This window comes from Canis lupus, chromosome 5 (assembly GCF_011100685.1).
Source record: "Canis lupus familiaris isolate Mischka breed German Shepherd chromosome 5, alternate assembly UU_Cfam_GSD_1.0, whole genome shotgun sequence".
NCBI lineage: Eukaryota > Metazoa > Chordata > Mammalia > Carnivora > Canidae > Canis > Canis lupus.
In genome coordinates this window covers 8491725-8516047 of record NC_049226.1, presented here as the reverse complement: position 1 = coordinate 8516047, position 24323 = coordinate 8491725, and the positions used below count along the sequence as shown (strand labels likewise).

Here is a 24323-nt window from a genome sequence, read left to right as displayed (position 1 = left end):
GGTCCAGACAACTGGATGTGTCTGCAACAGTGCTTCCAGAAGAGGTTAGCAGATGGCACTGCCCAACAAGGATGAGCACCACCCAGTCTGCTGAGTGCTCCGCATAATGAAAAATCAGAGGAAAGGTGAATTCTTTCTCTCCTTAAGCTGATCCCTCTTCTTCTGCTCTTGGACACTGGACGTCAGCACTTCTGGTTCTCCAGCCTTCGGACTTTGGTCAAGATTTAAACCATCAGCCCCTCCTTCTCCCCACAAATAATTACACTACTGGCTTTCCTCCTTCTCCAGTTTGTAGACAGCAGACTATGAGACTCCTCAGCTTCCATAACCATGTGAGCCAATGCCTATAATAAATCACCTCTTATTTTTATCTTGTATGTCCTATTGATTTTGTTTCTCTGGAGAAATCTAATATATACAGTGGTATATAGAAAGACATTGATTCTTGTTTATTGGTCTTCATCCAGCCATCTTGCTAATTGCTTTTATTATTTCTAGTAATTTTCCAGCAACTTGAGAATTCTCTGTGTTGATAATCACAGTTATACATTAATCATTAATAATGATTTGGTTTCTTTCTCTCTTGCCCTTACAGATTTTATTTTTCTTGTCATTCTGTGCTGGTTAGAATCTCAGTATGATGACAAATAAGAGATTCTAAAGAGAATGTTTCCAACATTTCACCATTAAAAGTGACATTTCCTGTAAGTTTTTGTTAGATACTCTTTATCAAATTAAGAACATTCTCTTCTATTTCTGTTTTTCTAAGAGTACCTCACATGGGGGCACCTGGGTGGCTCAGTGGTTGAGCATCTGCCTTTGGCTCAGGGCATGATCCCAGGGCCCTGGGATCGAGTCCCACATCAGGCTCCCTGCAGGGAGCCTGCTTCTCCCTCTACCTGTGTCTCTAGCCCTCTGTCTGTGTCTCTCATGAATAAATAAATATAATCTTTAAAAAAGAAAGAGTATCTAACATGGACACTGAAATGTATCAAATTGTTCTGCCTCTATTGATATAATCATAGTGTTTTTCTTCTTTATTCAATCAAAAGGATGAATGACACTTTAAATTTTCTGACTGATTCCTGGGATGACTCCTTAGTCATTTCCTTTCGTATATACTGATGGCTTGTCCTATTTTATATAGGATTTTTGCATCTCTTTGTTCATAAATGAGACTGAACTTTAATTTTCCTTTCTTATTTCATTCTTTTGTGATTTTAGAACGAAAATTATACTAACAGGAGAGTTCCCATTTTTTACTTTTCACTGGAAGAGTCTGTGTAATATTTGAAATGGTCTATTACTTGAAAGTGTATTAGAACTCTCCATAAAACCAGCTGGCAGGGATCCCTGGGTGGCTCAGCAGTTCAGCACCTGCCTTTGGTTCAGCTCGTGATCCTGGAGTCCCACGATCGAGTCCCACGTCAGGCTCCCACCATGGAGCCTGCTTCTCCCTCTGCCTGTGTCTCTGCCCATCCCCCCCCCCCATGTCTACCATGAATAAATAAATAAAATCTAAAAAAAAAACAAAAAAAAACAAAAAACAGCTGGCCTGGTATTTTCTCTGTGGGAGGACTTTTCCTTCTGATAGTATAGGACTATTCAGGCTTTTTAATTTCTTTTAGGTCACAGCCTTACTAAGTTGTATCTTTCCTAAGAATTTGTCCATTTCTGTCTAGATGTGTAAATTGTTGGCATAAAGTTCATCCCTGTCTTATTATTTTTAATCTCTATAAGACTTTTACTTTTTATTCCTATTGTTTATTTGTATTTTGCCAAAGATTTGTCCATTTTATTAGTTTACAAAGAACCAACTTTTTCTTTACTAATCCTCTCTACGTTATCTTCCTTTTCTATTCAATTGATTTCTGCTCTTATTTTTATTTCTTTTCTTATGCTTTCTCTAGATCTCTTCTGTTATTTTACTTAGACCATGAATCTTCAGTCTTACCAATTTTCTTTTATAAGCATTTAAGGCTATACCTTGCCTTCTAAGTTCCATTTTTGCTATACGCTGCACAATTTGATCTGTGGCATTTTAACTTTTGAAATAATTGCACCAAGGTCAGAGAATGGGTCTGCATGACACTGATTCTTTGATCTGTGAAATACTGATAATTCATAAACAAAAGATTGATTTCCCTAATATATAAAGAACTCCTACCAATCCACAAGAAAGAAGACCAACAGTCTAATTCTTAAAATGGACAAAAGACAATAAATAGTCAATACACGGGAAAGCAAATTCAAATGGCTCATACACATATGAAAAGAAGCCAGATTCACTCAAAATAGAAGAAATATAGATCAAAAGGTAGTTTCTTTAGCCTATCAGATTGGCAAAGATTTAAAAAGCAATTGACAACACCCTGCCTTGGTGAAGACAGGAGGAGAACAGGCAGTTACACGTTGCTGGTCGGTAAGAGTATGAAGAACAGTAACAATTTTGCAGAGCAACTCAGTGATATTTATCCAAATTACCAATGCTTTTATTCAGCAAGTTCATTTCTAGGTATTTATTTTATGGATATTCACACCCGTGTAAAATAATATATGCAGAAGGACATTCATTATAGAGCTCCTTAAAAGAGCAAAAGATTAGAAATAGCCACCAATAAAGTACTAGTCAAATCATTATAACCATATCATGGAATACTAATAAGTAGCAATCTAAAAAAGGAATGAAACACTCCTTAATACGGGAAGACGTCCAAGATTTGTTAAGTGAAAAATTCAAGGTAAAGAATACTACCACCATGTAGGGGGGGGAAACTCCCAGATGTTATTAAATGCACACAGACACATTATGTGTAAGTGATCGTAAACGTACATTCAAGGATATTCAAGAAACTGATGAAACTAGTTAGTTCTAAAAGCAATATGGTTGGCCAGGGAATAGGAATGAGAAACTTTTATCACATGACTTTTAAACTATGTAGTAATGTTTAAAAATATATATACAAAAAAATTTTCAAATGAAGTTGATCACATATTTGCTTCTTCATGGAAATGCCTACCTGCAGCTAGAAAGGAACATGGAAAATGGGCATAGTTCTGTTATGGTAATAGGATTATGTTTTTGTAGTGAGAATGATTTAATTTTTAACCAAAAGAAAAGCATATCTGTAAAGTGAAACTTCCTAGGATTGGGGGACCCAAATGCCTACCTTTTATAATTTCAAGTCTCCCAGTAGACTGTGCAAATCCAATCCTATTATCTGCTACACACTGATACAGCCCAGAATCTTCCAGGGTAACACCACTGATTTTCAGTCCGTTTCCTGTGGGTAGGTGTCGTGGGGAAGGATGAACAGGCTGTGCATTATGAAACCAGGTACGGTTTGGAGTTGGGTTCCCATGAACCTCACAAGTGAATTGTACTGTGGCACCCAGAGAGACTGTCTGATCCTGTAGTCCTTTAGAAATTGAAGCATTTTCTGAAAATAGAACATATAAATTAAACTCCAGCCCTCAAGGGGTACTTCTTTAAATGATCACATGATACACATAAAATCTTCCCTCTATCAATAACTAGTTGAAACCAAATTTTATTGTTTACTCACATTCTCTCACCTGCTGTGGTCATCAAGAAAAACATCAGAAATATTTTGAACTTTCTACTAATAGGATAAACCGTATGTTACTAATATGTCATGTCTCTTTTTCTAAATCTCTCCACCCACTTAACTCCTGCCAACATTCACACACACACACACACACACACACACACACACACACACTCCCTTGGCTTCTCTGAGCATTTATTTCAGGTGATTTGTATAAATTAGTAGTTTCCCTGGACTTCCCACTGAACAAGAGCCAAAACAGAAGAATGTTTATTTGTTATTTTCAAGTTAAATTCCTTCCATGATCAGTTCTGCTTTAAGGTTAGGTGTATAGTGGGCAGAAAACTTTAGTGTCCATCAAGTCACTTTAACCTAGACAAAGCAGATGATCTACCAACATTTATCACATATGCCAAATTATAGGATTCTGCATATTAATCTAGACCTGACTATCACTGCACTTTAAAGCTCACTTGTCATTCCCTAATTTTCAATGTTACCTACATCAGGCCATCATTGCAAATAAATACATGCAGAAGTTTATGAAAATTATTTTTACTATGAAACCACTTACTACCTACTTTTCTGGCTTTCATGAAAATCTGTTTTGATAAAGGAAAACATTTTTTGCTGCTAGACGTGACAGTGAGATAGGTAGCTGGAAGAAAAGAAAGGAAAAGCTGTGAGATAAAGAGTGTATATATAGAAATGTAGGTGGAAATAATGCAAGGTTGATGAGCCAGATCCAAGGAAAGCATTCCAAAAGGGAAAATGATATGAAATAGATTTCTTTTTGAGAGGACATTTTTTAGTTAGCACTCTTAGCTACTATTACTGGGTAATACACACTGAGAGAGCCCAGAATCTTCCATCCTATTGAACTCCCATCTCTTCCCTCCATGTCATTAGGAAGGAAAAACAAGCTCTGTATTATATAACCAGAGTGGAGGTATGGTACCCAAGAACATCCCAGGTGAGATGTTCTGTGCCACCAAGAAATACTGTCAAATTCAGCAGGCCTTTCTGACTACTGGCATAGGTGTTTCTAGCTTGTCCCTATTTTACTTATAGTTCCCAAAGAGATCTCCCATTCCATACATCACTTAGACCAGAAAATTAGCCTGACTTGAAAAACAATTTAATATATAACATCTTACCAAGTACATTAACCATGTAAGTCACACGTTTGATGTCTCCAGACTTGTTTCCCACTACACAAGAGTAGTTTCCAGAGTCCTTTGGGTCAATACTATCTATGGCAAGATGAGAATACAACCTTCTCCAATTGCTTCCCAGGAGAGCGTCCTGATCGTCCTTCAGCCAGTACACTTGAGAGGCTGGGACCCCACTCACCACACACTCCAGAGTGACAGGGCTATGAGAAAGGACAGCCAATGCCTGGGAATGGGTGGGGTGAAGAATATGGAAATCATCTGAAGAAGGGCCTGGGAAAAGAAGAGAAGAAAAATTGTTATTATTATATATTCACTTCCAATCGCTTCCTTAGCCAATCTGTGAGCCTTCCCATCTTCTCATTTATTATTCTTTACACTACAAGGTCCTACTTGGTAGCTAAACCATTTTTAGCTGAGAATTAAAATCAAGACACTTTGTGATCCTTTAGGACTATTTCTAAATTAGCAGTTTAGAAATGTAGAATTTCTGGCAAGTCCAGAAACTACTACTTTGTTGTGCTTTGACTATTGGTTCTATCCCAGTTCAGCTATCATAATCTGATAAGAGAAAAAGATAGTATTTTTTCATAATTCGCAGTTAGCCATCAATTTAACACTGATATAAAGCTCTATTTCCTCTACAATTTCTTTTTATTTGAGCAAAGGCTCATGTTTTCCATATGCTTTTCACTCTGTCAACCTTGACCAAAATTCTCTTCTAAAAATTCATCGTCTTTTAAAAACATGTACAGTACTATTCTATAAAGCATTTATGCATTTAATTTTTTCATAAGACTTTCTTATGATAAGCAAACAGGATCAGAAAGAAAAATGAACTCTGATTTCCCAAGGTTTTATAAGGAATGTTCCTGAGGACTCTTCCTAGTGATCATTATTCTCCCAAATACTTACGATTCACAAGAAGCTTTCGGCCAGTGGGTTCAACTTTTAATTCATGTGTGACAGGATTAAAAGCTGCACATTTATATGATCCCTTGTCCTCTAAAGATACATTCAAAATCTGAAGATTCCCTGATGGAAGGATTAAGTAATTCTCTGGGGAAAGAAGGGAATGCAGTTAGGCCTCTACTAGAAGGACACCAATTAAAACAAATGAAAGGTGATGGTTGTGCTTTAAATTTAGACATAAGACTAGCAGCCAATAAGCAATCAGGGAGGATGTATTAAATAAAAGAAAAGGCAAGTCAAGGAAGGAAAAAACAAGTCAGCAGTACTAGAGGAACAAAATTAAACCCATCAGAAACATTTGATAACAGATCATTTGTTGAGAACATTGAACACACAAGCGTATTTAGACACAGAGACAATGACTGTAGCAACCACCTGGAGCAAACCTCTAGCTACAAGACAGATCATCCAGTGTCCATTATTGTCTTTCCACTTATTTTTTTCTCAACAAATACTGCCATCGAGGGCCCAAACACAGGTGATAGAACAATAAAGAGAGCCGACTAAAGCCCTGCACTCACGCAGCCCACGTTCCAGTGGGGGAAATGGGGGTGGCAGAGAAAGGGGTAAATAAGAGACAAGCAAACAAGAATGTGCATAACACAATGCTATGAAAATTGAAAAGGAAGTTAAGTAAAGGGGATGGAGAGCAACAGGGCCTTTCATTTTAGATGGGGCCATGAGGGAGGTCTATCTGAGTGGAGACCTGAGCGGAGGAAATGTGGGACTGTAATCACATCTACAGTGTAGCCATCTGTGCTTGTCTCCACTTGACTTCTGAGAGTAGAGACAATATATCTTAGGCATTTTTTTTTTTTTTTTTTTTTTGGTATTCACGGTCCCTAGCACACAGAGCTCCATACTAGGTTAATGACATTTGGCTTCCTGTAAAAAGTCTCACCTGTGGACTGTTTGAGCCACTTTCCCCGGATTTTATAGCGCACCTCGGCCTTGGGGTTACTATCTGGAACCTTGCAGCCAATGAAACCAGTACTTTTTTCTTCTGCTGTAACAACATGCTTTGCTGCTGAACCGAAATCACCAAGAACTAAAATAAATAAATAAGTAGATAAGTAGATAAATAAATAAAGGCAAACTTGAACTCTCTTCCCCCAAAGGAAATATAAAATCTAGAAGCCACATCTGCAACATGGCGGTTTGTGGCAGCTAATCCAGTTCACAGAGTAGCGTGATTATTCTTTTTCAATCTCAGAAAAGTAGTTGGAGTAGGGGTGCCTGGTTGAGGGCTAGAGCTACATCATGGCACCCTTTTTCACTGAAGTCAATGCTTCCAGAAGAGTGCAAAAAAAAGCAGGCTGATCAGAAACAACAAATACCCATCATTTGCTTCAAGGTGGATGGAACTGAAGGGTATTATGCTGAGTGAAGTAAGTCAATCGGAGAAGGACAAGCATTATATATGGTTTCATTCATACGGGGAATATAAAAAATAGTGAAAGAGATTATAGGGGAAAGGAGAGAAAATGAGTGGGAAATATCAGAGAGGGAGACAGAACATGAGAAATTCCTAACTCTGGGAAATGAACAAGGGGTAGTGGAAGGGGAGGTGGGTGGGGGGATGGGGTGACTTGGTGAAGGGTACTGAGGGGGGCACTTGACGGGATGAGCACTGGATGTTAAACTATATGTTGGCAAATTGAACTCCAATAAAAAAAATATACAAAAATAAATTAAGTTTTTAAAAAGGCAGGCTGTTCTTAAAACATCAGAGAGAACTGTAAAACATCATCCTTCCCATTCTGTCAGGATAAATCCTTTTCAAATCCAGTCCCTCATCAAAACGCACTTTCCCTATGCATCTTCATTCTGCATGTAGCTATTCCCACTGCAATAAAGTGGCTTATAGGCATGAAACCTAGGACATCAAGAAACCAAGCAATATATCATTTCTCTCTCAACTCCTCTCATTATTGGGGCACCTGGGTGGCTCAGTGGTTGAGCATCTGCCTTTGGCTCAAGTCATGATCCCAGGGTCCTGGGATCAAGTCCCACATCAGGTTCCCCTTAGGGAGCCTGCTTCTCCCCCTCTGCCTGTGTCTCTGCCTCTCTGTGTGTCTCTCATGAATAAATAAATAAAATCTTTATTAAAAAAAGTTCCTCTCACTACTTAAAAGTTAACTACAGATGGAGCCTGCATGGAAGTGCTCTTTATTATCTCCAATGCTGAAAGCATTTAACCGCCTGCCACTAGGAATTTGGCCTTCCAGTGTGTGTCTTGGAGCTGTCCATGGGTCACAGCTCTACAAAAACATTTACTCTTCTCAGTTATGACAAACTCACGACTCCTGGGGAATCCAGATTTGTTCTGTAAATAGGGGTGCCCTTACAAAGACATTTTCCATTACTGGAAGCCATCACCATTTGAAAGGCAGATGGCTCAAACCTACTAAGAAAACCACCACATTCCAGATTTTCCATAAGTTCAATCCTCAACATTCCTTTCTCTACAGTCAATTATTTTTTTCCTGCTTCCTTAGCCTGGTTTCAATTACATAAATTAAAATCACTCAGTAATCAAGACAAATAAAACAATTAGATATGAAAGATAAAGGACTGCACGAAACTACTGAATGTCAAAGCAGGCAACAGCTTTTTTGCTGCTGGTGATGTTAAGGTCTTCTATATACTCAAAAAGGAATTCAGAATTTGCATTAGAAAACAGTCCTAACCATGTAAAAGTTATTTCCACGCCTCTCTTACAGGTGAAAACATGAGACTAGGCTCACAGAGGTTCAAGTACATCTCCCCCAAGTTAAACACATATAAGAGTCAAGGCTGGAATGAGTATGTGTTTACTCCAGAGCCCACATTCTTCCTTCTATTCAAAAATGCAAGTACTAACAGTAATTCTAGGAAAAAAGCATAGATATTAGGGACAAAATTAAACTCACCAGCAGTGGATACTGTTGCAGGGCTGCTCACAATTGCACCGATGCTATTGTTGGCAACGCACTGGTAGGAACCCGAAAGGGAGGGATTAAGAGACAGAATAGTCAAAGTCCCCTGATGAATCTTAATCTGTTCCATGTTTCTATCCAATCTTTTTCCATTATGCAACCATGAGATGTGAGCGCTCACAGGTTTAGCAGAACAATGTAGTACTACAGGTCCACCAAGTTTCTGGACAGCGGATAGTGGCTCAGAAATAAAATAAGGTGCCAAGTCTACAAGGAAACGTTCCACATGTGCAAAGGGGTCGGAGGGGAGGGAAGAAAGGAGATGAGGGAGAGAGAGAGAAGAGTATGTTGAATACATTTCATCTGAAACTATATAACTAAAGGCAAGCTCTTATTTCAACATACCTTACAATTCCTAATGCTTGTAAAAGTTCTAGGAATATTTTATATGCCCAGTTTTGGAAAGAAAGAAGGGCAACACATTATCCTAGGACTTAACAATTAGGGTAGAAGAGAAACTTTACAATCGGGCACCTGGGTGGCTCATGGGCCTTTGGCTCAGGTCATGATCTCCAGGTCCTGGGATGGAGCCTCATGTCTGGCTCTCTGCTCAGCGGGGAGTCTGCTTCTCCCTCTCCCTCTGCCCCTCCTCCCTGCTCATGCTCTCATTTGCTCACTTTCTCTCAAGTAAATAAAAAAAAAAAAAACTTTAAAAAAAAGAGACCTTAAAAAAAAAAAAGAAACCTTAAGGTAGAAATCAGACAACACACCAATTCTCCAAGTGAGAAATGGCAAACAGCTCTTTTTATGAAACAGCTTCTAAGAAATGCAAGTTAAGAATCTGAAAAAGTGAAGATAACTTGCAAAATAAAAAGATTTCTCTCCTACATCACCAAGGATTTGATTTTAAGAGTGAGTTATTCTATGAGTAATGGCTATGGTCATTATTACTTACCTTTACTATAAAATAACATTCAACTTTTGGGAAAGAAGTCGAACGTTAGGAAGCCATGCTGAAATACAGAGTCTATCCTTTTTTGGATATAAGACTAAGTAGAGTGTCCACTTTAATAGTTTTATTTGGTGTTGAGAATAGTTTCATTTGTGATGTCATTTCCTCAGCAACTTGGAGGAGAGGGTGGGTTCTCACACTAACGGATCAAAACAGATCCCTCCCCCAACATCCAAAGAGTTGGGGCGGAGGGGCGGGCAAGGATACTGTTAATCTGGGGGAATAAAGTACTTCAAAGGAAAAACTCGCCAATAAATCGTTGACTGTACTTTCCCAGGATATTTCACCAGAAATGAAGACTGAGAGGCACTTGAATGGCTCAGTGGTTGAGCATCTGCTTTCAGCTCAGGTTGTGATGTGATCCCAGGGACCTGAGATTGAGTTCTGCACCAGGCTCCTCACAGGGAGCCTGCTTCTCCCTCTGCCTGTGTCTCTGCCTCTCTCTCTGTGTCTCTCATGAATAAATAAATAAATAAAATCTTAAAAAAAAAAAAAAAAAGAAGTCTGAGGAAAGTGTCTCTCTTGACTAACCCCCTGAGGTGGTTGTTCAGCAAAACAAAAACAGAAATAAAACCAGCAAATCAGCTTTTTTGCTTACAAATCCAATACAGTCATATAGTATTCTTAACAGACATAATAAACATAACTTAATGAGTAAATATCACTCGTATTTCTATATACTTACATAGAAATCTGTACATGAATCTAAAATTAAAAGAAATGCACGCAGGCCATACACTGGGCTTGGGCTTATACACACATTGAACAATAAACACTTTTAAGCTTTTCAGTAAGAGAGGAGAAGAAAAACTCAGACAAGTCATGTGAGAAAGTGGCAGATCTGGGATTTGAACCAAGTGCTCTCCATGCCGCATACTAATACATGCTGATTCTAAAATTTCTTCAGTGGTATGTAGTCAGCATTTTATTCCTGGTATGATTTTCTAATCCAGACATTTGGAACATATCCTCTTGTTGAAAGAGCACGATAGGACAATGTTTGTTTTTAAGGCAACAAGAGGAATAAATTATAAGGACAATGATGGGAAGGCCTGCCAGTGCCCAGAAACACTACCAAGAGATCCTGAAATTGCTGAATTAATCAGTTTTTAAATCATGCGCCTGGGTCAAACAAATCTTAGAGATGTCTTTGGAAACCATTGTTATCAGCGAAGATTTGAAGGTCAAGTTTGTTTTTTATAGGATTAAGGAGACGAAAAGCCTCACTGAGTTTAGACCTGACCATTCTTGGGGATTAAAGGGCACACTTAATGATGCTGAGCACTGAGTCGTGTATAGAACTGCTGAATGGCTGTATTATACTCCTGAAATTCATACAACACTGTATGTTAACTACACTGGAATTAAAATTTAAAACCTAAAAAAACAAACAAACAAACAAACACGACCGTTCTTCAGCTCTTACCTGAATTCACAGAAGGGCATAGAACCGTAAGTGTAACAACATACAGCAGTGTCTGTAAGGGCCGAGGATCTGGATGCATAGCGCCAGATTGCAGAAGCAGGCAGGACAGACTTCCGGGCTTTGGCTCACTAAAAGACATCCAGGAAAAGAAAGAAAAGATCATCTAAAGATCTTTATCCCACAAAAGAGCTAAAAACCTTGTATCTGAATAATCACAGTTGTGAGCATGATGGCTGCCATCGATTTTGGAAGCTCTAGACAGAGTGTGGCAAATACAAGGCACCAGATGATCTGTATCTCCCCAATTCACAAACTGATCTCTAGACCCTAAGTTAACATTGGAAGTTTTGTTCATCTTTCCAAGGCACTAAGACACCTCCAATTATACAGGATCAATCATTTCAAGTGAACACATTCAGCGGCCATTAGTGCATTTGTTTGTACATTTTACAAGCATCTGAAACTCACCATCCTCAAAATGCACACACACACCCTTTATGGTCCCAAAATAGAAATGGTAACAAAAACAACAAACATTTACATGGTGCTTAGCAGGTGCCAGACACCATGTCAGTGCTTTTTGTAGACCCAAAGACCACTGTGGTGAGACCAGACGAAACTGTGGTAGGAAGGGAAGAGGGAGACCAAGCAGGAGGTAATGTAATCACTCAGGAGAGAGATGAGCACATGGTGGGTCAGACCAGTGAGTCAACTGTGGAGGTGGTGAGGAGTAGCTGGACTCAGAATGTATCCCAAGGTGCAACCAACAGAATTCCTGAAGACTTGGCTCTAGAGTATGATGGAAAGATGTGTCAAGGATAATACTTAGTTTCTGGTGAAACAGAATCCATGATAGCTCTGTTTACTAAAATGGGGGGAGACTGGAAGGAGGGAGACAGATTGAAGAGGCTAGTCAGCCAGTCTGGAAAGGTAGGTCTGAGCTACCATGAGGCACCCGAGTACGATGGTCAAGTCAACAGCCGCATACAGGGGTGTGGAGAAGTCAGAGCTGGAAATACAGATGTCAGAAATACAGACATCAGACCTATGAAAGCCCTGGCACGGGGTGAGCTCTCAAGAAAGGATGACAGAGGAGAGGAGCCTTGAGATACCGCAACCTTTAGAGACCAAATAGAGAAGTCAATGGAGACTAATGGAGACTAAGAAAAAGGAGCCAATGAAATAAGAACTCCAGGAGAACGCTGTGTCCGAGGAGAAAAATGGAAAATTATTTCTAGAAGGAGAAAAGGAACAACTATTGCAAACACTGCTGACAAGTAGAGTACGGTGAGACACCATCAGGAAGGCATATGGGGCGCAGGTGATACCGACAGGAGTGGTTTTGATGGTGGAGTATCGGATGGTGGGTTCAGGACAGAATGGAAGGAGGGAAATGAAGAAAGCACAGAAAATTCCTTCTAGGACCCTGCTATCAAAGGGCAACAGAAAAATAGGGAAAATTGCTGGAGACACACAGCAGTCAAGAAGGTTTCTTTTTGTGTGTGTGTTTTTTTAATGTGAAGACAGTAGGGCACATTTAGGGAAAGCTAAAAAAAAAGTTTCACAAAACCCAGCACTGGTAAGGCTGTGGGTAAAAATGGCTATCACCCACTGTTGGTGGAAATACAATCGGTAAATTCTTTTTGGAGGGAATTTAGCAATAGCTATCAAAAATCATTTATCCGCGCAACAAATACTTATGGAATGATTATTACATGCCAGGTACTATTCTAGAAGCTAAGGAGAGAACAATTTAAAAATATATAAATAGGGGATGCCTGGGTGGCTCAGTTGGGTAAACATCTGCCTTCAGCTCAGGTCACGATTCCAGGGTCCTAGGGTCGAGCCCCATGTTGGGCTCCCTGCTCCGCGGAGAACGTTTCTCCCTTTCCCTCTCCCCCTCCCCCTGCTTGTGCACACTTGCTCACTTGCTCTCTCTTTGACAAGTTGTTTTTTTAAATAAGTAAATAATAAATAATTATTTTTTAAATAAGTAATTACTTTTTAAATTATATATATATATAATATATATTATATATATATAATATATATATATATATATACACATATGAATAAGTAACAGGCAAAAATGTACCCCTTACATTCTAGTGGGAATGATGGACAATAAACACAATAAATAAAATTACTAAAATTAACAATGTCCATGCCACCCTCCAGATACAGTCCATTTCTCCTCTATGCTGCCTCTACGCCTTGGACACATATCTACCACTGCACTCATCACTCTGTTCTACAATTTATCTGATTACATAACTATGTCCTCCTTAAAGGCAAAACAAGCTCATATTTAACATTGTAAGTGCTAATACCTAACCGAAAACAGGCACTAAATAAATGTTTTTTGGTGTTTTTTTTTTTTTTTTTAATGAAAGGAATACCTTAATATAATGCAATTCCCAGAAGTACCTTAAAGGGTAGTATTTAATGAGAACTGTCATCTCGTGTGATTTCAGTGTATTCTAGCTATATTTTTTATTCATTTGTTTCATATATATATATATATATTTCATGCTTTTTAAAATCAGCAAAAATATAATAAGTGCCTATCATATGCCAGGCACCCTGCTAGGCTAGAGACCCAAAGATTGGTTACTACGTCTGCAAATTCTGCCCCACATTCCTACTTGGCCAGGGCTGGCCACAGAATCCCTGACTACGGAATACAACAAAATGTACCGAAAGAGCAACATTAATGACATTTTAGAAATGGGAATTTTATGTTCATATTCACTTACGCAAAGGTTAATTCTAACCATTGATAAAATTGGGTAGAAATACAAAGCAAGGCACCTTAAGTATGGCTTCTATTAAATCAAATAACGTCTCCCGGGATCTGCTCCCTTCTCTATGCCATGCACTCCAAAATCTGAGTTGCAAACTCAAGTTTATCTAGATCACAGATCATCAAATCACAGGCTGCCTTTTAAGTTTTTTTTCTTGCTGACCTCTTTTAAAAAGTGGGAGAGGATATTTTGGTACCACTCACTGGCGGAAGAGGCCAGCTGTGTGAAAATCTTTTTTGGTTTATTTGAATTCCCCTTTGGTTCAAGGGCAAGGACTGACACACCACTGGTAAGCAGTCAAGGCAAAGTAAACATTGAAATAATTTGTTAACAGGAGCCGCTGTCCTCAGAGAATGAGGACAAGGAGGAGCGCTCTTCCTTTTGCCAAATCTTTCCTCGACTATTTATTTATCAAAAAGCAGTGAAACAAATACCAGAGTCAACTTTAACCCTAGCACATGATCTGCTGAGTAACTTTACAGCTGTCCTTTAAAACTTCACAGCTCATTATTGCTACCTAAATGATCCCACAGGACCATCCTTTATGAATTCTATCTTTCTATGAGGTTACTTGCAACATGCTGTCAGTTGATTCTGGAGGTTGGAAAGAACTTACGACCATAACATAAATACTTGTTGACTTGGTTTATATTTACCCAAGGAGAGCCTGCTGGGTTTGTTAAAGAACTGTGATAACAAGAACAAGGACCTGGATGCTACTGCAAGAGGAGCCAGGGAGCTTGAAATTACATTCAACAGCCACAAACAGTAACCTAGGTCCAATCTCGCAAATAAACATTGCTGACCACAAGGCAGGTGAGATGATGTATAAAGAAGGACATATCCATTAGCACTGATGGAAAATTGTTTAATGCTGTCATTTCCAAAAGTACTATCTTTGTCCAAAAAAAAAAAGGAGACTTAATACTAGTGTTATTGTTATTGAACTAAGAAGTCATTGGAAAACAACTATATATATTTACATTTACATATAATGTAAATATTTGAGTATTTCCCCTGCATTGCTATAGCAAATGAACAATTTTGTTTGCTTGGCCACACCTGAACAAGGCTCCTACCATCTTTGTACCAACAGGCCAGTGGCCTTAACATGTATGTTTCTTTTCTTACTTTTCTTACCTATAGAAATTTACCTTGGCAAGGGAGACAACAGCCTTAGTTTCGTCTGCACAGAAATTGTTATTATTGTTATTCCATCATCCTCTTACCCTCTCTTCTGATCTGGAAACAGTGGGCAGCATGGTAGGATCACAACAGCCCACTCCACCACACATCGTTTTTGGCATATCACTTGCCAAAGGCTATCTGACCTCTGTTCTAGCATATGCAACATTCAAATATTCTCATGGAAAAATTAAAAACAGAATTCTGATTTAAATTATATCAGATGGAATAGAATTCTGATTTAAATTACAATGTCACATTTTAAACTTCAGTGTTTTTCTCATTTAAAAAAATTTTTAAAGCACCCAATTGTGGTTAACATGCCAGATGATAATTTAAACAAAATATTCAAAGTTTTCTTCACACATTCTACAATGAATATGTTACCTTTACAAGTAGAAATTGCTAACAGAAAGTTTCTACAAATATTCATTGATAAACTCTACAGATTTCAGCACAGAACAAAAGCAAGTAAACACAATTTTACCATCTAAACATAGCACATCAAGGTTTTGATGCATTTCCTCCTAATCCTTTTCGTATATGTATATATACAGAACTGATATTATAACATACATGCTAATATAGTTTTAAATCCTGCTTTATTCATTTTTTATCTAATAATCATTTACTCATTAAATAATTCATAAACACAATTTATAACAGCTGTTATATAATGATACAGATACTTTACTGAATAGATATACTTTACTTAGCCACCTCCTTTTGGATAATTAAGCTACATTTCTTTATGTGTGTGTATACATGTGTATTTGTCTTGCTATTACAGATAATGCTGTTATGACTATCTTTTTTTTAATTTATTTATTCATGAGAGACACAGAGAGAGAGAGAGAGAGAGAGGCAGATACACAGGCAGAGGAAGAAGCAGGCTCCATGCAGGGAGCCTGACGTGGGACTCGATCCCGGGTCTCCAGGATCAGGCCTTGGGCTAAAGGTGTGCTAAACTGCTGAGCCACCCGGGCTGCCCCAGGATAGATTTTTTAAAGTGGAATTACTGAGTCAAGGAGTATAATTTTTTTTTTTAATATTTTGTTTGTTTTAGAGGGAGAGACAGAGAGAGAGAAAGCACGTGCACAGGTTGGGGGACAAGGACAGAGGGAGAGAGAGAGAAGCAGACTCCCTGCTGAGCAGAGGCCAACACGGGGTCTGATCTCATGACCCTGAGATCACGACCTGAGCCAAAATCAAGAGTCAGATGCTTAACCAACTGAGCCACCCAGGCGCCCAGTACAAACATTTTTAATACTCTTAACATACATACTGTCAAGTAGCTTTCCCCATAAAAGGCAATAATGTACAACCTTATCCCCAATTGCTTCCATCAGCATAGTGGGGGGGTAGACTCCCAGTCACCAGAGAATGGTCTACATCCTTTTATTGTGGTGAGCAAAACACAGATGTAAAACGTGTTTGAGCAATTAATTAAAATATTTGATAAGACACAGAGTAATATTTCCTGTCTAATATATTAGGGACTTTATAAAACAATAATTTAAATTTACATAAAAAATGGGGATGCCTGGGTGGCTCGGTGGTTGAGCATATGCCTTTGGCTCAGGGCGTGATCCTGGGGTCCAGGGATCGAGTCCACATCGGGCTCCTTCCAAGGAATTGGCTTCTCCCTCTGCCTGTGTCTCTGCCTCTCTGTCTCTCATGAATAGATAAAATATTTAAAAATAAATAAATTTACATAAAATTAACTACAACAAGGTGCACCTGGGTGGCTGTCAGTTGAGTCTGACTCTTGGTTTGGGCTCAGGTTATGGTCTCGGGGTCCTGAGATTGAGCCCTGTGTCAGGCTCCATGCTCAGCACAGAGTCTGCTTAAGATTCTCTCTCCATGTCCCTCTGTCCCTTCCCCAACCCCAACATGCATACTCCCTCTCTCTAATAAATAAATCTTAAAAAAAAAAAAAAAAGGGAGAGAGAGAGAAAGAGAGAACTGCAAAAAAAAGTAAAAGGAATGGACAATGCAGACATTTATCAACACTTGTTAATCTAAACTTCCAATTACAAAAAACACACAGACACAAAAATCTCTGCTTTTTATCCAAAATTTATTGTAAAGTAGGATGCAGGGTCACTGTTGTTATACTGGGTGATTTTAATTTAGAACATGCATTTCTCCAAAAATGAATTTGTATACAAAAACTGCTGACAACGCTTTTTTGCCAATATTTGCTAGCATTCAAAATAGTAAATTATCATTCATTTCAAAACTTTATTCTCCCTTCCCTTACTGCTTTTCTTGCCCATAAAGCATTTAAACACCTCTACTTCCCTAAACTACCACAGGTAATAACTCCAGGCACTGGATCTTAAATTGGGTTGTTCTTGTCTTCCTATTGGATGTTAGCAAAGACGTGATCAATTCCCTATGTGAAAATCAGAACTCCTGAGACTTATCCAACCCAACTGGTCTCAGAAGAAATTAACATGAGCATGAGGAAGTTCTTCTATCCCCTTCGTATCTTCAGAGGAAGTTAATGGACAACATAATTCTATTCTTTTCACTGCAGTTCTGAGTGGCTGATTTAAGTGAGAAGATGCTCCCAAGAAAACACCTGGTAGTACAATCTCTCTGGAAACAAAGACTCTAGAGGGTACAAAAAACCCAAACCCAAACCAGAACAGCTACACGTAGTACCCCACTAAACCTATAAATTGAGGGACTCTTTCCTCCAAAAAAATCATTGGAGGGCTCCCCACTTTTGCATGGGATGAGTGCTGCTCCCGGAGTCCTAGCCTGCTGTTCCTGAAGGTGACTGGTGTAGTCATAGGGCGTCCTTTAAGCTCTCCTTCACATCTATGTAGAAGGCAATTTGTCTTGTATAACAAACTGTACTTTTATGCCAGCCCAGGCTTAGCAGCATTTCTGTTGGCAAAAGCAAGCTAAAGGTATGCCTGGTTCTAGAATAAGAAAGGAAATACTTCCCTAACATTTACTTAACTTATTGTTCAGGTTATGAACTTAATGCTTTTATAACCTCTTTTCAACATGCTGCCAGAATAATCCTTTGGGAAAAGTCTTTCCTGAATTTCTAGATTTGATTCCTTTGTTTTTGAAGCAATGCCTCTGCTTCCCTAAGGATGATTAAAGCCGTCTCTCTGAATTATCCCCCTCCCTAGACTCCTATATCAAACTTTCTTCTAGTTTCTTTTCAGTTTTAGGGAATAACTGTGATTAATCTGTGAATAAAAACTCTACTTGGGATCCATGCAAGGCTTTCAAAAGAGAAAATTCTTTAATTTCCTTTTCTAAAACCATCTTATTCGGGGCAGCTAGATGGCTCAGTCGGCTAAGTGTCTGCCTTCAGCTCGGGTCATGATCTTGGGGCCCTGGGATCGGGCCCCACATCAGGCTCTGCTCAGTGGGGAGTCTGCTTCTCCCTCTCCCCCTGCTCATGCTCTTTCTTAAATAAATAAATAAATAAATAAATAAATAAATAAATAAATAAATAAATAAATAATCTTGAAAGAAAAAGAAAAAAAACCACCATCTTATTCTGCATGATACAGTAATTTTTCTCTAGAAACAAAAGATTGGCCTTTATTTTCAAATGATCTATTCCATAACCTGCTTTTTCTCCTGTTGCCTTAAAAAATGAGTCTTCTGCAGTAGCTAAACAAAAGAAAAAATAAAACATGTCTACTTAAAAATTTTTGAATAAGTGCTATCAAGATTAACTGAGCACAATTTCTATTAGGGAAGTCAAATATACACTTTTTTTTTTTTAACTCATTGAGCTACCTTGACCTTAAATCACATCGAATTGTAAATCTTCTATAAAAGTTTGACTTTGGTCAATATATTTGTGAAATATATTCAGAGTTCAAAACAGGAATCCATCTTACATGTGCTGGGCTCTGCTAGGAACTCAGCCTCCGACAGGACATTTGCCTCCCTAGGGCTCGAGGTCAGATGAGGGAAGTGACAGAGAAGCCACCCAAACATGGACTCACCTGTCAGAATGACTAACCGTCTCGCCACAAGGGTCCCTGCAGTCATTCCACTTTTTGGATGGCTTCTTATTTGGCATCATGACTTTTTCAATCAGAAATGAAAAAGCCGTACTTTGATATTACAGCTTTGGGCAAAGATAAACCCACCAGTTTCCATGACCCCATGGTTTTTATCCAAAAAGCCTCATCTAGGAGAACTGGAATGGCCCGCTGAATTTGGATGAAGCCCAAACCCGGTGCTCTGTGTACAGGTGCCAAGTGAGTGGGAGGACAGGGAGCACATTCCGCTAATCTCTCTGCACTGTGGGCACCTTTTCTACCAGTTGGGGAGCACTCCTGTGTTCAGCCTTTGTTTTGCCATCAGGTGTTTTTCTGTGTGGTCAGTCTGTTTTTAAGTTAAATGTGAATGCAGATCACTCCTTAAAAAGACCTGCTGTCTGCAGGCCAATCTCCTGCCTCTTCACCATCTTGGGAGGGAGGACTTGTCCCTCAAGTCTTCACCTAGACTTCCTCTAGGCCCTCCTCCATCAGCCACCAGCCTCAAGTCTTCTCTTCTTGGATGAGCACAACTTCACCATACTGTATTTTCCTTCAAAATACTGTTTATCACCTATACAAATTGTTTACAAATTTGTTTTTATTGCTCAGTTGACTCGTTTCTCTATGAAAACTGTGGCTATCTTGGATGAGGATGGAATACATCATGACTTTTTCCCATCAGAATTGACAGAAACAGTTTTCACTAAGAGGCAATGCTTTTAGGAAATAAAGGTTCTCGGGAATTCAAGTGGTTAAGGGAGAGGGGATAGGTGAGCCACAAAATAAAGCAAAGTGCTATAGGAAACACAGAAGGGTCACTTTTTTTTTTTAAGATTTTATTTATTTATTCATGAGAGACACAGAGAGAAGCAGAGACATAGGCAGAGGGAGAGGCAGGCTCCCTGTGGGGAGCCTGATGCAGAACTCGATCCCAGGACCCCGGGATCACGACCTGAGCCAAAGGCAGATGCTCAACCGCTGAGCCACCCAGGTGTACCACAGAAGGGTCACTCTACCTGGACTTAGAAGTTTTAAGAAGACTTCTCATGGAAACAATGATCAGGTGAATCTGAATGGATGAGTCTGGGGGACAGGAGGGAGGAAGGGAGGTAGAAAAAGCAAGGGGAAGTGATGCTCCAAATAGAGGAGCTGTATGTGTGGAGAATTAAAAACAGCAAGGATGTACGGCTGCAGAGCAGAGTATGAGGAGGAAATAAGGGGTTGGGGAGGAAGGTAGCATAGGTGAGCAGAAGCCACAGCGTACAGGATAATATGAACCAGGTCCGGGTATTTGGCTTTTATCCTGAAAGGGGAATATTAATGGCTTTTAAGCAGGCAAAGGACAAGATCTGACTTGTGCCTTTGAAAAATCACTGACGCTGCCATGTGGAGCATGGCTGAGAGGAGGAATAGAGGTTAGAAGGCCCTGGAGAATGAAGATCGGAGCCTATAGCAGAGAACTAGCAGGGGATAGATTTAAAAGATTAAAAAAAAAAAAGACATGGACATATTGCCAGATGGTATTATAAGGTGGCATGGATAGGACTTGGATACTGAATGATCTGGACCAGGAAAGAAATGATCCCTTAAGACACCTTTGGAATATATCACCGTCCACTTCCGTTCCCCCACTGCTTTCACCTTCAATAGAGGAACAAGGCTGCTGTCCAGATGTCTCCTTGGACAAGTGAGTGTATGACGTGGGCTCGCTAGATACAGGGAACACACAAGGAGCAGCAGGGTTTTCCATGGCTTCTTGTCATTGTCTTGATGGTGGCAGGGGATGGAGAGTGTGGCCCCTTAAGGTGTAGAGAAAATGAGTTGAGTTGGCCATAAGTGGAACTTTAAGAAAGAGATCGAGGAGGCAAATAGAAAGAAACCTGTAGTGCTTCAGAGATTTGAGGGGAAGAGATCTTGAGGGGACAATGACAGATGAAAGTGTTGCTCTCTTTTGAAGAGGGGAGAAGCCTAAAGAAATCCGCCACGTAGGAAGGCCTAGCAATTGCAATTCCTCACTTAAAATAATCCACACTATCAATACCATTATTTAAAACTTCAAAACAAAGAAGGAAAAGGGGATGAACTAGGGACGAACACTCAGCTTTCTTAAAAATGAGTTTCAAAATGTCACTGAATTTCATACCCATCTACCTTTTTTAAAAATATATATAAATTCAACCAGCCAATACATAGTGCATCATGGGTTCCAGATGGAGAGTTCAGGAATTCAGCAGCTGCGTACCTAACACCCAGTTTAGGGTAATCGGACACATTCCTTAACTGTTGACTCCTTCGTGATCACTCAAGGCTTTGATCCACAACAGTCCTCACGCTGTACACATGGGCCTCAAAAATGAGAGTAACAGCTGCCACACGTCTTTCAGGGACTCTACCAGAGGAGTGGGTAGGGGCAAGAGGGTGAGGAAAAGCAGCAAAGTGCTATCATGAGTCCAGTTGCAACAAATATACCATCTAATAGCACGTTAATCTGCGGGGGTTATTCTCCTTCTTTGAGAAATGAAAGAATCCCTTAAAGCAGGCATGTGCAGTTGACAGTGATGCATGCTCTGACCTGCCAAGTAGCTCGGAGGCTGTAGGAGGAACATATAAATCTTCTAAATGTAGAGCTGTAGGACATTAAGCAGCCAGATCCACATCAGCAACTCGTGGTAGCTCTCTCCTTACGGAGTGTCCATTTGATGAGCACATAATGATTGCACAATCATTCAGATCGACTCCTTAAAAACTGTTGACACCTACAGACCTCACAACCCTCCCCCCGGTTACCACCCCCCCGCCCCAGGCTCAATCGAGTCAGCCAAGCATACAGACTGATCCTGCTGCCTGCAAAAGCATTTCCTTTCACTGTGGACCGTCAAAAGTAGAGGAATAAAATGGAAGTGACGTGGAGTTATGGCACCAAAAAGGCCAAATGAGCAAAGAAATAATCAACTCCACATGAGCCACTTCGGCTCCAACACAATGAAAAGGGCCTAGGACTAACCCCAGGAAAGGTCACTGGGATCAAAGGTCACCAGCAGAAAAAGGCCACAGTGAAGAGCTGCCAGCTGCAATAGGAGTCAGTGTGGTCCTAATTACACACCAAATGCGAAGGGGTCTAAGTGCCGAGTTTGTTTCTATTCACGATATTTGCGTGTTTAAGAAAAAAAAAAAAAGTCAAGTGTTCCTGTTCCGCTGGCTTTCAAAGCCACTATTTCATCCTGCTTCTAGAACACAGGAAACCAAAAATCGCGGAGATAAGATGATTCTGGCATCCACCGTGAGGCGTACAGGCGCATTAGGGATATTTTAAAACATAGCTGCGGACAAAGAGCAAAATTCTACAAAGTGACTCGGGAGAGATTATTAAAAAGACAAAATACAGCAAGTTTCAAGAGGACTACTCTGCAGGCACCAAAGAGTCAACATTTGCCACAAATCAACACTCTGGAGATTTTCAAGGTTGCCACTGGGATTGGCTTCACAGGGGGAAAAAAATAACAGAGTTATGGTAACTGAAAAAACAAAAGCTAGCTAAGAGCAAAAATTTTTAAGTTTGCTAAGAACTAGTTAAACTTGAATACAGTGATCTTCTAAAGATCCAGACAGACATTTGGCCAACTTTTTTTTGATGAAGGTTGAGGAGGAATATGAACAACATTTGAAAAGGGGCTATAGATAAGTGTTAGGTAATAAATTTAATATAGTTGTTATTATGTCCAGCTCATTGCTGAGACCTTACCAAATGAAACAAAATTTTCCCTGGCTGTTCCAAAAGACTCCCCCTCCTGGGGTTTGGTTTAGATTTCATTTTAATAACAAGGAAATAAAACCTCAAGGAGAAACTCATTTCCATGAAATGTATTCTAATGTATACAGCCAAACATTTAGGAAAAACGCAAAATAAGAAAAAATTAGAAACCTAAGAAAAATATCTGTGCTGCAAATAAACTTGCATCAATGTTAGCTAAGCACTGGACCTCCTTTATGATGACTTTTATATTATGTTACCTGCTGAGCTAGAAGTTTCCTGGAACATAGTAACATTGGTTTCCAAGGACTTCATCCACCTTTAACCATGGCTGCATAAAATAATAAAAGGAGTCTAGATTTCTTAGGCGCCCTGCTTTGTTCAGCTGGTTATGGGAATTAGGTCAGGCACAGCTTCATCAAAGCTGTCATAGTGCCATGGAAGAGTGGCTGTGCATTGATAATGGGACTCTTCAAGCACATTCATAAATTGGCATACAAGTCAATCACAGATTACTATGTAGTCAGTACCTAATCACCTCAAATGGACTGTTAAGTCTATAGATTTGCAAAAATACACACTGGCCTGTATGAAGAAAACTTGCACCCCAGAAAACTTTGCTCCGCAGTTAAAGAAATAATCAAGATCAATGCCCTGATGAACTAGAAAATAGGAAAATCAATTAAAATCCCAATATCTTTGCAAACACAGCACAATATAGCAGGTCATCTTTAATTCATTGGGAGAGTCAAAGTAGCAGCTTTGGCATGAGGTCCAGCCTGTCTACCAGAAAGAAATAAAGCAAAGCTTGCTGGAACAACTCTGCTACGCTGCGTGTGTATGTAGCAAACAACAGTGGCTGCATTTTGGCATTACCTTAGGCAACAATAAAAGGATGGTCAAAAGACCATTCAAGGACACACTGACACATAAGAGACACACACACACAAGAAACCACAGTAGCAGACTGGCCAAGCTTGGAAGACACAGAAACTTACTCCATTGATAATTCCCCTGTGCAAAACTTCTCTGAAAATCCTTTGTTAATTATGTTCAGTGTCATGGATAAACCAGGCATAAAAAATCATTTTTATTATGTTAGGATTACAACTGATTTTTAACACCAGTGTCTTTTTTTAAAAAGATTGTATTTATTTATTTATTTATTTATTTATTTATTTATTTATTTGGGAGAGAGTGTGTGTGTGTGCACACCAGTGGGCGGAGGGAGGGTGGAAGCAGACTCCCCATTGAGAAGGAAGCCCAACACAGGACTTGATCACAGGACCCTGGGATCATGACCTGAGCCACAGGCAGACACTTAACTGACTGAGCCTCCCAGGCACCCCCCAAACACTACAGTATCCTAACTCCAACGTTATCAACCAATGTATTCATTAATGGCTATTTCCCAACAAATTAAGAACACCAAGAATTTTCTTACAGTGCTATAACCAGTAAGGATAATTCCAAAAGGACTCCACATTTC

The 24323-nt window shown here is 39.5% G+C and overlaps 1 protein-coding gene across 8 annotated transcripts in view; it reads right to left on the bottom strand.

Moving 5' to 3' along the window:
* The window catches only part of CDON (cell adhesion associated, oncogene regulated), a 99514-nt gene that overhangs the window by 52184 nt on the left and 23007 nt on the right, over positions 1–24323 (bottom strand). For 7 of the 8 annotated variants that reach the window (XR_005359088.1, XR_005359087.1, XR_005359089.1 and 4 more), the window contains exons 2-7: positions 11070–11197; positions 8626–8898; positions 6615–6761; positions 5657–5800; positions 4727–5014; positions 3171–3440 (exon numbers count right to left, since the gene is read on the bottom strand). Coding sequence is in view for 5 of the 8 variants with exons in the window: in XM_038535703.1 (XP_038391631.1) it covers positions 3171–3440; positions 4727–5014; positions 5657–5800; positions 6615–6761; positions 8626–8898; positions 11070–11148 (1201 nt within the window). In the remaining 3 variants the exon portion in view is untranslated. Of the gene's footprint in view, positions 1–3170; positions 3441–4726; positions 5015–5656; positions 5801–6614; positions 6762–8625; positions 8899–9586; positions 9723–11069; positions 11198–24323 lie in introns of those variants that run through there. The other variant, XM_038535706.1, reaches the window with a different exon arrangement.